At 38.8% G+C, this 15898-nt stretch overlaps 1 protein-coding gene across 1 annotated transcript; it reads right to left on the bottom strand.

The window, feature by feature from the left end:
* Positions 1-744: 744 nt before the first annotated feature.
* Positions 745-13072, bottom strand: LOC107082123 (leucine-rich repeat neuronal protein 1-like). The gene is made up of 2 exons (XM_015370635.1): positions 12707-13072; positions 745-3764 (listed from the first exon to the last, which is right to left on the bottom strand). The coding sequence occupies exon 2, from the start codon at positions 3596-3598 to the stop codon at positions 1451-1453; it is 2148 nt and encodes a 715-aa protein (XP_015226121.1). The 5' UTR covers positions 3599-3764; positions 12707-13072; the 3' UTR covers positions 745-1450.
* Positions 13073-15898: the final 2826 nt, after the last annotated feature.

Genomic DNA, 15898 nt, shown 5'->3' with positions numbered 1-15898 from the left:
ATTTCATATAGTTTTTTATATATATATATATATATATATATATATATATATATATATAATTATATATAATAGCAACTTATCTGTAATTTTATTTAACACAGAACAGTGCTAAATATGGGAACAAGGCAGCATCTCTGAATCTAAGGGATTGAAAGTTACACAATATATATGAGATATGATTTAGGTACCCACACAAATAGAAAAACAAAGAGAACACTGAACATGTTGGCAAACTCAAATCTCAGGGTAATTCAAAGTGACAGCTTCACCAAAGATGCCGCATAGGAAGAACATGCAAAATAGTCCTGTCCAGGTTGTGAACGCTGGACCTTCTCTCTTGTACCCTTGTATTTTATCTAGTTCAAAGGCATTACATCCTTGTGTTTGATTTAGGCTTTTTTTTTTTTTGCAAGAGCAAAACCAGTAAAGAATTATCTGAACCTATGTCTTGAAAACCCTTTTAAAGAAGGTACTGGAACCCTGACTCTGGCTTTGTAATGATACACATACTCGATTACATAGTGTTAGCACTGATTGTATCAGAGTAGCAAGCAAAATATCTCTTGAAAGTTTATGTTCCTCCTTTACAGCTGTGAAGAACCTAAATAAAACCAAACGCTCCTATACCACTGGGGAAATTGAGTGCTAAAACCTGAAACACAGAGTAACTCTTGGAAATGAAGACTAGCAAACTGTCCAGTGAAGAAAAAAACATGTATACAAAAGAACAAAATCTTTATTTATCATTACTTAAGTATACATATTACATGTGTGGATGATAAACTACGCAATTAGTAAACAAAACAAAATCTGGTCAAAACATTGGAGTAATGTCAAAACATTCTCTAGTGCACCCATTGAGAAAATTTCAAAAGAAACATTCTTTGTTCTATAACTTTAACATTACATTTTAACCAAACTAAATTCCCTAATTCCTTACATCATGGATCAAAAAGTTTAAATTTATAGTTGATACAACATTACTGCACAACCGCAAACATCCATTAGACAGTTTACTGCGTCTAAACCCTGCAGTCTGCTTTAAATTGAGGCTCTCACAAACCCCTTCATCTATCAGTGCACAGCGGGTTAATTGTTTACAAAACAAGAAGAGAACAACTTACAGTATTTCTACAAAAGGTTCAACTCCCTGCTTTTGAATGATTAACACAGAAAGAAGGTAAGTTCAAAATGCACTACAGAAACAGAGAAAAGCAACTAAGTATATATGAAGGCTAAATACAGCTGCCATTTTGGAGAGTTAAGAAAAAATAGTTACATAAACAAAGGCGATACGCTATACTAATATAAATCCTGCACTCGATCACTCTGCCTCTTAATAGCAAAGCTAAAAATACAAAAAAAACACTCGTCTTACTTTTGCACCAATATGGCAAAAGAGTGTCTTATTGTGCTGCTAGTGAGGCGTTAGGCCTCATTAAAAATACCCTCACCACATATAATAACTGCGTGTGGTGTCGACTGGGGAAGGTTTCCCCTCTGTGCTGCCATCTTTGTCCTTCTCACCATCAGCCTCCCAGAGATTAATGAGCGGAGGGTAGAGCTCATTAAGCGGAATGGACGAGGTCTTCAGCATGTATTTTTTCAGCGAGTGGTGGTAGTTTTTTCTCTTCCACCTGCGGGCCATGTAGATGGCCCCAGTGGCCAGGCTGAGAAAGGCTAATGCAGTCGACATGACGGCCAGTACGGCTACGCTTGGGTGCTGATCTGACAGGTCCAGGGAAAAAGTGGCGCCGCGGGTTGTGACATTGACGCAGGACTTGTGCGTCTGCAAGTGGACGTTGGACACTGTGAGGCATACTTCATATTCTGTAGCAGGTTGAAGATGCGTGAGATTGTATTCATGAACATCTACAGGAACACGAGCTGTGTATGTGATCTGCGGGTTGTCAATTTTCATGGTGGCAGAGGCCCATTTCAGGTTTGAGGACAGGACGTTCGAGTTGACTTTCCAGGAGACCAAGATGGAATGAGACTCTGTCTGCTTGACATAAATCTTCATCACCTGAGTGCTGTCAAGCAAGGTCCCATTGACACGAATTGTGGAGACCCAGGTGTCAGCACCTTCTGGGTTCTGTGCCACACATGTGTACCGCCCAGAGTCTTCCACCTGAACATGAGACAATCGCAGAGTCCCCTCACTGCTTAGGTGGTACCGCTCAGACACAGTGTCTGTTGTAATTTTGGCACCGAGTGGGGTCACCCAGTAGATTTCAGGCTCCGGTTCAGCCATTGCCCGACAGTCCAGGCTGATGCTCATTCCTAAGTCAAGGTTCAAGTGGCTTGGGAATGTGTCGTGGGAAATGAGAGGAAGGCATTGCTCTGTGGACTCCAGCAGCCTGAACTCTCTGACTCGTTGGCCTCTGAGCTCTGTTGGGGCAGTGCAGAGCATGGCTAGAGGCTCCATAAACCGCACTGTGGATCTGTTGGAACTCATCCATTGAATCACACAGTTGCAGCGCAGTGGATTACTGTGAATACTGATCTCTCGCAGGTTGGGCAGGACCTCCACAGTGTGCTGGTAAAGAGCAGTCAGAGCATTATTGTTGAGCATCAGGCTCTCCAGAGAGGGCATGTCCCTAAATGCCAATCTGTGTATGTATGAAAGTTTTGGATTATTGGTGGCCTCCAGTTTAGTCAGTTCTGGTAGGTTGTCCAGAGCATAACGATCAATGGACACCAACTCCATCATGTTGTTGATGCCCAACTCCTTAAGGCTAAGCATGTTTCTGAAGTCTCCTTCCTGAATTTTCTTAACTGGATTTTTGTTTAAGTCCAGGAATTTCAAATTGGGAACTTTTTGTAGGGCTAATTGGGGGATTCGGACCAGTTTGTTATCATAAAAAGAAATGCTCTCGAGGTTGTCTAAACCAACAAATGCATTTGGTGGAACATCAGTAAGATCCATGCCAGCCAGAACCAGACTTCTTAATTTTCCCAGAGGTGTGAAGTTCATATCCAGTAGACCAATAACTGGGTTTTCCCCAATCATGAGGATCTCAAGGTTTGGGGTTTCCTCAAACCAGCGGCTGTCTATCACATGAAGCCTGTTTGAGTTGAGGTGGAGCCTCAGCAGACTGCGTAGACCTGAAAATGCATGAGGGGAGATAGAGCTAATCTGGTTGTGATTAATGTAGAGCTCCTGGAGGCTGGAGAGATTTCCCAGGCAGTGGTCTGGCAACTCCCTGATTTGGTTCTCCTCTAGATGCAGTGTAGTCAGATGATTCATGTTTGTGAGGCCAACAGCTTCAACAATTGTAAAGTTGTTCTGGGACAGATCTAGCTCTGTTAAGTTTACCAGAACCTGCAGCTCTCCATTGGTGCGAGAGATTGCATTGCTTTGCAGCAGCAACACCTGAGTGTCTGCTGAGAGATTAGTAGGTATGTGTGTCAGTCTCAAATCATTGCAGTCAACAGTCATCGCCTCCTTGTATGTTGACTGGGGGGTAAACCAAGGTCGGATCTCACACACACACAAACGAGGACATTCTTTGCCATTTGCCAGTGGTAGAGAAGCAAGAAGAAATACCACAAAAAGTAAAATTGGAGGAGGGCAAAGCTGAGAGCCCATTGCCATATTTGCTAAGTAGCAAGGCTGCGTTTACAAGGGGAGTATAAAGGAACGCCTTGCAAACATCAGTGTACTTTGCTGATAAAAAATAAAAACAACAACCAAAAAACTGTAGTTCCAGAATGATGATTACTAAGCTGGACGTAGTCGATGAAGCTTGATCAGTCCCAACCTAAAAAAGAAAAGAGAAAAAAATGATTGGCTGATTGCAAGAAAACACGTTATACAAAGTAAAAACGCCAATACAATAGATAGTTTAAATTAAACCATAATCTGTTGACTTAACATGCTCTAAATTCGCCTTAGGTGTGTGTGTGTTTGTCTCTGTGTTTCCCTGCGATGGACTGGCGACCTGTGTCAGGATTATTTTAGCTTTCTTGATGAGTTCGCTTCTTTGGAGAGCCAGAACATGTTTTTGTCTTTTGTTTGATTTGATTGTATTTGTACCAGCTTAGTATCAGCTATCTGCTTCATGGAGTATGTGTGTATGGGTGTGTGTGTGCGTGGATGTGTGGGTGTATGCGGGGTGCTTAAAACTTAGCGAGTGTAGGTAGGGACTTAATCAGCCACGACCAAGCAGAAAGTCAGAGATTTATAAATGATTTATTTTTACCAGTTGTATTGCAATACATGGCTGCTGATGAGGGAATTTAGTCATTTCACTCAAGTTTGTTGGACAGCGAACAATCTTGTAAGTTTGATGGTAAGCTGATAATACAGAGCCTAATGCGAGTTATCTTGAAAAAATACAAAAACAGAAGACATGTTGAATACTCCACATTAAGGGGTCAGTTGATGTTACAGCAAAAAGAAAAATCGAAAAATATACTGGTTAAGATTATATATTATCTAACAATGTCAAAACTGGTACTGACATCACTTAAAAGGTTTGCAACTGTAAAAGCTGTCAAAATATTTCTTCATGTTGTTTACTAATTTGGGTTTTTATTTATAGAAAGAGAGTTTTAATCCTTTTCCTTTCTTCCTTTGCGAAAAAGAAAAATTCTAGATGATAATTGTAAAGAAAGCTGCCAAAGGACCACCTGCTTTTACAAGCATCCCAATAAATAAATACAGGAACGTTGTGTGAAAAAAAAAATGGATTTGAATACATAAGATACCATATATCGTTCTATTTGTGCTGTAAATATGACACAGATCTGTCCAGAAATCTACAGTAAACACACTGGCTGATTTTTGGAGTATCAAACAACTCTGGAATCTTTTAAAAATATATATTTCACTAAGCTAGATACTCTATGGGATTCAGTGGGGGAAGACTGAAAATGATTTAGTGACTGATGCATTTAAAAAGAAGGAAAAAGATGGAGCCCAGCTAAGCAATCTTTTTTCCTGTCAGAGAAGCAATGAGCTTTGGAAAGATCAACAAGATCCTTCCTGACATCTCCATTTATCTGAAAACAGGATAATGACAGTGATTAACAACATGACCATAAGTTTGATCTACAAAAACAAAAAGTTGGCGAGTTGGATCCAGTACAGATACTAAGGCTGCTCACACACAATACAAAATAAAGTCCAAATCACTGCAGGGGAGTCTGACAGGAAATCATGGCTTATCCACACTAACTGGGTCACATCATTCAGGGCGTTCTATAACAGGGAACACCTGACATTCCACCATCATGACAAAGTTGTAACTCTTGGTGTGTCTTAAAGATCTTTAGTTCACTCAAATGCTCAGCATTTCACCCAACCGCTATTTCAGGAGAATGTGTACCACAGGATGTCTTGTGGCCTACTAAACATTGGCCAAATACCAGCCATTCAACATCTTGTCCACTCTTTGATAGCTCATGTATTAAAGTATTTTTAATCTAACCATTGTCTACTGTCAGCTGATGTGATCATGGCACTTTGCTAAATGTAATCCAGCTGCAGTAACTCACTTCCACCCAATGGTTCTAACTAGAGCTAGGCTGATGCATCACCTGGCCAATAAGTTGGATGATGCTAGTGCATCTACAAGGTGCATTCGGCAGCCATCCATTTGCATGCATTGCCTCTCTCTCTTAATTATTCACTACTAATGTGTTGATTTATTAATAAATATTTCTATTTGTTTCAAATTTAGAATTGTGTAACATTTGTTATCATCGGGTCATTTTCAGCATGTAAGCATAGGGAGAGAATATAAAATAAATGTCAGCTCCAAGAATCGGCCCAAAAGAATCTGCTAAATGTATTTGGGATAGGTTAGGCTGATGTGGAAAAATTGGTAAAAGCATCAGGAAAAGAAAAAAGAAAAGTGCTCATTCCTAAGTCAAAGGAAAATGAACAAGTAAAACATCCAGCACAAATTTTTTGGATCCAATTTTAGCTGAGCTGCAGTTTCTCTGAGTAAGGCAGATGTCTGCTGTGAGGTGGTTGGACTCTGCAGAGACCCAGTCAGAAACAAACTGAGCTGATTCCCTCAAAAGGACTAAATTGCACCAGCTGGAACATTCAGCTTCTCCTCGTTTCTCTGCTTGTTTTGATTAAGAATCACTCCTGCCAACATGCTATCTACCTCTCTTTTAATCATGGATCATACAGTTTCCCAGGTGATCCAGTCTTGTGCCATCCATCTTAATTATCCATAAATATAGTTTTCAATTGCTAATTTTTACTCAGTGATGACTTTGTACTGTCCTCTCTTTCTGCTTGTGTTGTGCTGCTCGAATATTAAATCTGAGGAGGCAGAAGGATTAATCTCTGCTTTCAAACGGAAGCAATAAAACTCAGACACCTGGCAGCAGGTTCTTTTGGCAGACTGCTATCACTGTAGGGGTCTGTATCCGCTCCCAAGGTTCCCTTACTGCGCCTATGTTTTGACCTTATTGACTGTACGAAGGTTTGCCAAGAGACATATGCTTGTTTTCACTAAGGGCCTGTTTGATAATCACTGCAGTGCACAAATTCTGCTTAGATGCCCTCTTGTGCACACTTAGATACCATGGACAGCTCCACTAAGAGTGGCTCCCAGTCTCTCCATTTTCTATTGCTTACAATGTAAAAAAAACAACCTCTTACATCATTACAGCACTGGCAAACATGGACACTGTCTTAATAAAGTCAGAGATTGCAGTTCTTGAGATTACAAACAAAAATATACTATATACACCATGTATCTACAAGCACAACAATCTGAGAACTTTGTAGTCTTTCACCTCATGGACATCATGTTGTCTTTAACATTGCATCGTTATCTGCACCGCTCAAGAAATGCACCATCTTCTCTGAGTAATTTTGGCATGCACCCATACACAGGATCCTGGAAGAGAATATAGAAAAATCCCCCAACAGCTACTGTCGGTATTATCCAACTGACTGTGTGAGCTGAGAGCTCAGCAGTGGGATTTATCTTCTTTTTTTTACCGAATCCCTGAAGTTTTACTCTGCACATACATAATCGTAAAATTTGCATAAATCTACTGTATCTCTTTCTACAAAGTGTCTAGCAAAAGTATTCATACATTTCTGTACTCTCTCTCCCTGCAATCCCAAACTTAATTCATGTCTTTGGGATTTTATAGACCAGAACAGCATGGTGCAACATTGTGAAATGGAAAAATAAAATAACAAAAATAACATACGGTTTGTTCGTGACAAAAAAAAAAAGAAAAAGTGCCATGCATTTGTATTCAGAGTCTAAAACGGTAGATTATTAAACCACCTATTCCTGCAGGTCTTTGCAGAGTGTCTTTGCAACATTGAGAGCACCTTTGAACATCAATCTTGAAGTCTTGCAATAGATTCTGACACAGAATTTTGTATGGACTTTAAGTAGGTCATTCTTAGGAATCATTATGCTTTAAATACTTTGTAGCTCCGATTGCATGTTTGGGAATACATTCTGCTCCTGGGTGAACACCTGCTACAGGATCTTATAGGTTGTTGTTTATTTCACTACTGTCCTTTATTTAATTCCATTTATCCCCTTGCAACTCTGATCAGGCTTCTTGTCACAGGAAGAAAGGCATGTTATCGGCATGATGCTGCTATCATAATGTTGTACTTCGGAGATTATGTGCTCAGAGAAATAAGTAGTTTCAGTTTTCTGCAGAAGGTTTTTGCAAGAAGGGAAAAAAAAAGTCCAACTTCATCTGAGTGCCTTATTCACATGTCTTCTGTGCCACTTGACATGGCTACAAAATGCTACCAGGCTTTTTGACATTGTTCAGTACTCCATGACAAAGGTCAGAAATGTGGAGTGAATAACTAAAGTTTAGATTCTTTCTTTTGAGCCATGGGCTGGTTGTAACAATATCAGCAATGGTAGAGTAGTTGTCTGGCAATCTAAAAGATTACCAAGTTACATGCTGATCTATGTATCGGGGTACAAAAGTATAAATGCTGTCAGTGCCAAGAGCTGAATGTGTTTATTGGAAAGTCCTTTAAATGGTTGGTAAGGCAAGAAAAACAATATATAAACTCAGTATTGTAGCATTTGTTATTCCTACTTACGTCTTGGTATGCTTTATCAGATCAGAGTCTTTTACTTTTAACTAATTGCCAAATTGAAATTTCTAATCTTTTTATTTATTTTAAAAATAAATACATTACAAGTTTATTACAACATTGATAAGGGTTAATGATAACAAACACCAGTTGTGATGGAAACAAAAGCTTGACAAAGCGTCCTAGGTCAACATTGAATGTTGAATAACTGGCACTGAGGGAATGCACATGCGATCTTGGCTGTGTATGTAATACAAAGGGTTTGTTACATATTTGCAACTATGGGCATCAAGGGGTTAAAAGGTCAAATCTAGGAATACAGTTTTATAATCTTCCTTTTATCTTCTACATAGCCTTCTCCCTAACTTATCTCCTGTGATCCTTGGTCTCCACACGGCTATTTGTTAACCAGTGTTCTCAAACACACAATTGAAGCCTTTACAGAATAGATAGGTTTATACTAAGATTGAAATACCCATGGACTCTGTTTACTTATTAAATGACGTTTGCTCTGAGGGGTAAATAATAGTACTTGAGTTTATTTATGGGGATCAGAGTAAAGGTGGATGATGTCCAATCAATACTAAGATTTTTTTCATTACTGTTTGTGAAAAAAAAAACTTATTTACCCACTTTCCGATAGAAAAAGCTTCAATGTTTGTTTTTGTAACATAAGAATATTTTACAAGGCACTTTACCGCTACTGCTTGCATTCGCTTCAAATAAACCTGCTGCCATATTATTACAGTGAGGTTCACGGCAGCAGTATACACTAATGAGGCCTGTCTGCTTCATAACATGGTACATTTGATAAACACAGTTATCAGGCTGCTTCCAGAAAGCAGAGCGAAAAGAGGATCTGCTGACCTGCAGTCAAATCCAGAATCACTTCTTTTCAGACTGATGGGGCTCAAAATCTTTGATGTAGAGTTTAGACACAACACAGCAACAGTAAAACTACACTGAAAGCACGGTGGACCTCAGATAATATTTTTAATATCATCTCACAGGAGGTGCAGCTTTCAGCCATCTGTTTCTGGGGTTCGTTGTCACACTGGGTGCTAAATGAAAGTGAATCAGCAGCTCCCAGGCATGATGTCGTCATGGCAACACTATGCCACCAGCCTTAATGTTTGGTAACCAAAGAAGAAACTGACATGGTGAGCTCATATGGTGCCATCCTGCAAAAAGGTGACTGCAGCACTACTCATGTAAAACACAAGAAGACATATTTTCTATCAAGACCATGCATAAACCCAACCAGTGGATACTGCAGGATCGTTCAAAAATCTTCAAATTGTTAATGCTATTATAGTAATTCACAACAAAAAAGACGTAAATGCATTCCCTGATTGATCTCCCTGCCCTCCCTGGGAAATATCCTGCTTCTGTTCCATTAGTATGCAGGCGTCTCACTTCACATCACAGACGGCTTTGCTGCAGCTGCTGATAGCGGAGGCATAAAGCCGAGGAGAAAGAGATGGACGCGTGTCCACTCTGTCAGGGAGAGAAGAAGGATGAAGAGCTCTGTTTCTGCCGGAAGGTCGCAGGAAGGAAAGTGATTAACTGAAGAAAGAACGACAAAGAAAGTCCTTTAGCTGTGTTTGTACTGAAGGGGAACAAATTATCCTGCAAACTTGAACAAAGCCTCTCAAGATTCCATAGAGGTTTAAAAGTTGCAGGGCAGCAAACTGTTTCAGGATTTTCTATTTACTGCGAATCCATATGGCTGCCTTATTTCCCTGTGGAACCAAGATGGATCTAGACACAATTTTTCTTCTCAGGCTTTAATCTTTTTTCTCTTCACTTTTTGCCCACATCTTCTCCATCCACTTTAAAGGTCTTAATTCAGTCACATTGTCCCAATATGCTGTCAGTGGTGCAACCATGACATGTCAGTCTCTGGGGAAGCCAAGTAAAGTTAGCATACAACAATTCTGCCAAAAAACAAAGATAGGTTTTTGCCTTGTGATCGATCAATCTATTGGTGAGGATGAACAAATGGCTGAACAGAATTTGACACTGGTTGACTAGACTTACATCTTAAGAAAAAATTCAAATAAATCACAGTGGCTTTAGAAGATTTAATTTCATAACTTTGAGTAGGGAATTTGACTTAAAATAACCAAGATGGATATAGCAAGAAAAGTGAGATAAATGTAAACAAACTTAAAACATCTTTGATGAGTTGTTTTACTCTTTATGAATTGTCAACAGATACATGTGCATCAAGAAATTAGATTTGGAAAGGATGAACTTTATCATACCTAAATAATAATAATTGACAACAATAAAAAAGAACAACTGTGAAAATCTAGGCATAAAGTCATCTTGATGGATTGTTAAAGAAATGACCTTGCAGAGCACCAGCTCAAAGCTGATAATCCATTTTGTGGGAAATGGCATGAATCCATGTTGCATTTTTTTTATTTTACTGAGCACTCAGTGCTTTAAACTACAACTACATTCAGTCGCACATATTCATACATTGAAACACAAATCAGTCAGCAACTGCTTTACCCAGGAACACATCAACATGTGAAAGGGGAAACTAAAATCGTTCCCATAACCAAGAAAATAAGTTTGCCTTATCGCATTATTGATCATGATTAATCTACATTTCTTTGCCTTCAGTATGTCTTTTCATTTTATTATCCCCCACCCCTGCATGTGAGCTTTAGTATCTTTGCAGTTATACAATCTGCAATAAGTATCGAACAAATAGACTATAAACGAGCAAAACTTACATAAGAGTCACGTCTAATATATCATCCCATGCAATCCAATATTTTGACCAAATAGATCTTTATCACTTTAATACTCTACAAACTGATGTCAGATGCAATTCCCATGGTGCCTTTTTTGTTAATAACAAGTTTATAAAAAACAATATAAACACTGGCAGTAAATTCTGCATAATAGGAGTTCACAAAATAAATTCTAGAAACATATTGATAAAAAATATTGCAGTTCAGGTAAAGACATCATAGATGAAATAAGTAAAATATTGATCTGGCATCAGAAAAAAAAACGTGTGCAAACTATATTGAGAAAATTTATTAAAAACGTGCAATTTACAGGGTTTAAAAAAAGGTCGAAAAAATTCTCATACTGTAATGCTGTGTGTGGTGTCATCAGAGGCAAATGTGCCTAGATTCTTGTTTTCCATTTTTATTTTGATTAAATAATGATTTTCAACAAAGAGAAAGAAATCAGTTGCTTTCTAGGATTTATAGGTGACAAATTGTGAGTTTCATTAAGTTTACAGAAAATGTTGGCCAATAGCTGTAGTTATGCCTCAACAAAGGGACTTCTGTCAAAATCTAGAAAAGTTTAATGTTCATAGAAACACAAATTTTGCATTATCTAAAAAAAAAGAAGAACATTTTAGTCTGAATTAAGGGAGGTCAAGCTGTTACACCCTTGCCTCTCTTCTTCACTGCTGTGGGAACCTAGACAGGCGCACATGCTGCAGATTTCAGTCTATTGCGCACAATGGCTGCAATCCAAAACACACTCAGACAGACTGAGATGTTGTCTTTGTTTGGGAATTTTCTCACACTCCTCCTCACGGCCGCAGGAGATACGTCACAGAGCTGTGAACTCTCAGCCTGGGGGAAGGTGGTAAAACCTTGTGGACTATTGTGGGCCCGGGCCACAGGATGACATCTGCATCAGCTGTGTGCCCTTATTCACAAGGCAAAGGCAGGAAGCAAAGTTACACTCTTGTTAATCTAACCTTTATAAGGGACACAGCTACACTTGGATATGCAAAAAAAAAGCAGACATCTTTAAAATCTCTTTCTAATATTTAAATTTGGGAAAACAAAGATGTTTGTAACAGGTGCATTTTTAGGGAATTAGTGAAACTCAAATTCCTTGGTAAATAAAAAAAAATTGATGCAAAAGTATTCATGTATAGTAGGAAAAAAAATGTAATCCTGCATCTGCTTAAGTATAGTCATTGTTTCATGCTGGCAGGGTAGGAAATTAAACAATTGTGTTAAAGTAACTGAATAAGTGGATGCAAAAGACAAATTAATTATTTTGTTCAATGCATACCAATGGACAGTATTTATAGATAGAGAGAGTGAGAGAATGCACTATATGCTTATTTTTGTGACGCTTTTGAAGAATAAATATTTATTTTATTGATCCCCTCTTTGCTTCAAAATCTGATATCTTCTGAGTTCTTCACTTTGAGGAAGACCAACCAGAAAGCTGCTCATGCACATGGAAGTCAGCTTCTTTCTTAAGCTCTTTGCAATGTTTAATACTGATCTGCGTGGAAATGCATCCATCCATTCTGACGCCAAATTTTACAGCGCACAGATCTGCTGCACGTTTCCCTTTGTTTCCCATCTCTGCATCATTGCACTTTAGCCTATCTAGACTACATGAATAAAACAGCGCACGTGTTTTAGTAGTATTTATGCGCCCCGTTTAATAAATAAAGCAGAAAAACATCCTTTGTTATACTTTTCATCTCAGAGCAATATCTTGTTTTAAGCACGGTAGCACTTATTTTTTTGGCTCATATTTGCTGATTAGTTTATTACATTGTAGAAAACATGACATCATTAATTATGCATATAAGGAAAAGGCTCAGCATAAAGATTGAGCACACGCACAGAGAGAAGAGATGGCACTCACCTATGAAGCGCTGTATCCTGTGTAAATATGCTGCAGGCTACAGTCAGCCTCCTCAGCGCACAGAGGATGCGCAAAATATGCTGCTTCTGTGTTGGTGTCTAAATAGTAGTGATGGTTAAAAAAAAAAAGGAAAAAGAAATGTAGAAGTGGATACAGCAGCATCAGTCCAACTCCAGCCGCGGTGCTGCAAACAAAGTGATGCTCCAGCAGCTTCCAGAGACGCGCAGCTGCTCCCCCTCCTGCACGCCCACCCTGTGCAGGTCAGCTGGACTCAAACACTCAACCTCACCATCTGTTGTTATACCGCTGCCATGGACACAGAGGTCCCACCCTGTGGTGCTGTAGTGCTGAAGGAGCCCATGACTTTCTGTGCGCTCTGACTCTGAGCTGTTCGCTCAGTAGGTCAACATCACTGAATTGCGTTTGTCATCATTTTCTCTTATGCTTGAAAGAGGATCCTGGGGGATGATATCAAAAGACATCTGGCGCCATGAGGCTAGATATGATCTAAATTTAATGATCTGCTACTTAATGATTCATAATTATTATGGAACCAAATGGACTTGAAAGTGGATCTCATGCATCTCTTCTAAATACACACAGACAGATTTATTAGAACCTGGACTGCAAGGAATCTTCACCCATAGCCATTTCCTGCTTCAAATTAAACACTTTATTATATATATTTGCAAAGAAAATTAAGAATTTCTCTTGGATATAGAATTTCATATCTAAAACCATGCAGCACTTTGACCATGAGTTGTTTTGGGGAAAAAAGCATAACTACAGCAATAAGGAACTTAGCTAATATAATGTGTCTGCTAAAATATGAAATAGACTCACAATTTATACAAATATTTATAAATTACACACTGATATCTGACAGACAAGACAGAACATGGAAAGAAGCCAGTGTATCTGAAGGAAGAGTAAAATTCTCAGCTTTATGCCACTCAAATCCATCGAACCATATTATCAGATTTCTTTTGCTTACCGGTAACCTTTTTTTTCCACATAATTAGATGTTATCTAATTTTAAATCTAGAGAGGAAAAATAAAAGACACTATCTGAGAAGTTTGAATATACCACTCCAAAATCTCCATTTTGTTTTGTTTTGTTATTCAGAGTTGGTAGACTTTGCAATGTTTCTTTTTCCTGGTGGTTAATCCAGGTCAAGTTGAGTTTAAGGCCGGGAACTAGTGGCCTGATATTCAGCAAAACAGCCTTTACAACATGAAGAATATTTTTTTCAGCCTTTTTCATATTAAGAATTTTAGAGTCATTTTTGGTTGGCTTGGATTCAGCACTCTTACATGTTTTCCTTATATGTGTGTAATGGCTCTCCCTGTGGTTTGCTTGAAGCAAAAATGTTTTTATACTGGCAGAATTCAGGAACTTTTTTCACATTTCTTTGTTTTCTTTAGATCCTTCCTCCTACCTCAGGTCATCATGAAATTTGTATTTAACATATTTCGGCAGGTCAGACCCAGCTGTGCATAGTGATATAGTCCCAGCCTAATGTAGTTTGGTACAGTTAACATACTGTCATAATGAAAGGGCTTCATTTTCTGATCAAAATTTGTGTTTTATGATATAAATATTTAAGTGTGACAGACAATTAAAAACATGAGAAATCTGGAGCTGAACAGAGATTTCTTTTCTCTGCATGTACTGTTGCTAATAAGTACATGTACAAATGTCTTAGTAAAAACTGCAGAGTGGACATGCAACAAAAACGATTTTAAAGTTGTGTCAGCATTTAAGGTGTGTGTGGAGTTTTGTGTGTTTGTGTGTTCCAGCTGGGAAAATCATAATTTCCCATCATTAACCTGCAGCTCTTGTGGTGTGGTTGCCATGGCAACTCCTCTCTCTTAGGGAGAGCCGATGCAGCACATCCGCACCGGTTTATTAGATTTCTGATCACACAGCTCCTTCCACATGGCCATCTGGGAAAAACAAGCGGACGAAGAAAAGAGAGTCCGCTTTACCTTTCGCAAGTCTTTGCATGGTAGAGCTGCATAGAATCTGCTGACGGGACATGAAGCTTTGTTTTGTTTTGGCAGTTTTTTTTTTCCAGTCACACTTAGATGGAATGTAAAGTGCATAGAGAGAAGCTGAATGGTCGGGTGAAAATAAACTGCATGCTGAAAAGTAGATAAAGACACACAGAGACTCTATCCCCTCTGCAGCTGAACTGATGAACGCCTCCGCCTTTTAGCAGAAAGTCTTAGTCTGAGTTCATCCACAGTTTATTCTCTGCACATTCTCAACATGAAGGAGTTTAACTTCCTAAGATAAAATAGATCCAGTAGATGATAATTACATTTTCCTGGTCAAAAAGCTTGATGCTGTCTTCAGATGCAAGTGGAACAGATGTCTGCAGGCAACCATTTAGCACATTTGCAACCTTGTTGTACATCACAATTACACCATTATAACCATCACCAGCCTGCTGGAAATACTGTTGACAAAGACCACATGCTGTTACACTCACTCAAAAACCCCACATGCACACCGGCATAGTGATCTGACACCATGTTTGGCACGGTTCATGCTATATAATCTGCAAGACTGATGGAATGTAGACAGGCGTTAGACACAGACAATCTCATCCACTCTGATAGGGATGAAAGCTGCCTGAGGAGCTCAGCCCTCAGCTGGCTCAGCACCTTTCAGCATCATCATAAATTTACCATAATACGCTTCACTGAGTTTATAGAAGGCGGTTCATATTTAATTGTTTACATGCAGTGTTTGTGGAAAGGATTTAGTGCAGTTTTTTCTTTTTTTCTATTCTTTTGCAAGCAGGCTGAGAATAATACTCCTCAGCCTGTATGTTTAAGGCTACATGGTTTTTGCACAGCTTAAAGTGACAAACAATTATTTAAAAAGAAAGACAATAAAATTGCAAAGAAGAATCAGAAAGTCTGGCATGTGTTTATATTTAGATCAATCACCAAGCAGAAAGGTTCAGGCTTAAGCTGTAATGTTTAAAGCAAGGGTAGATTGTAAAACACTGCTTTGAACATCTCAGGTAGAATTTTTCAATAATTCTCCAAAATATAGGAAAATAGGAAAAAGAAATGACATCTCCTAACCTATATAAACATGGCTAACACATAGACTTACAGAATGATCAAGGACTAAGGCCTCCGTACGTGGGTCATGCGCGCCAACCACTGATTCACCTG

Source organism: Cyprinodon variegatus, unplaced genomic scaffold (assembly GCF_000732505.1).
Source record: "Cyprinodon variegatus isolate N-32 unplaced genomic scaffold, C_variegatus-1.0 Scaffold47, whole genome shotgun sequence".
Taxonomy (NCBI): Eukaryota; Metazoa; Chordata; class Actinopteri; order Cyprinodontiformes; family Cyprinodontidae; genus Cyprinodon; species Cyprinodon variegatus.
This window is presented reverse-complemented; position numbering and strand designations above follow the sequence as displayed.

Coding starts and splice junctions, on each gene's coding strand:
- LOC107082123 (XM_015370635.1), bottom strand. CDS start 3,598: ATGGCAATGGGCTCTCAGCTTTGCCCTCCTCCAATTTTACTTTTTGTG.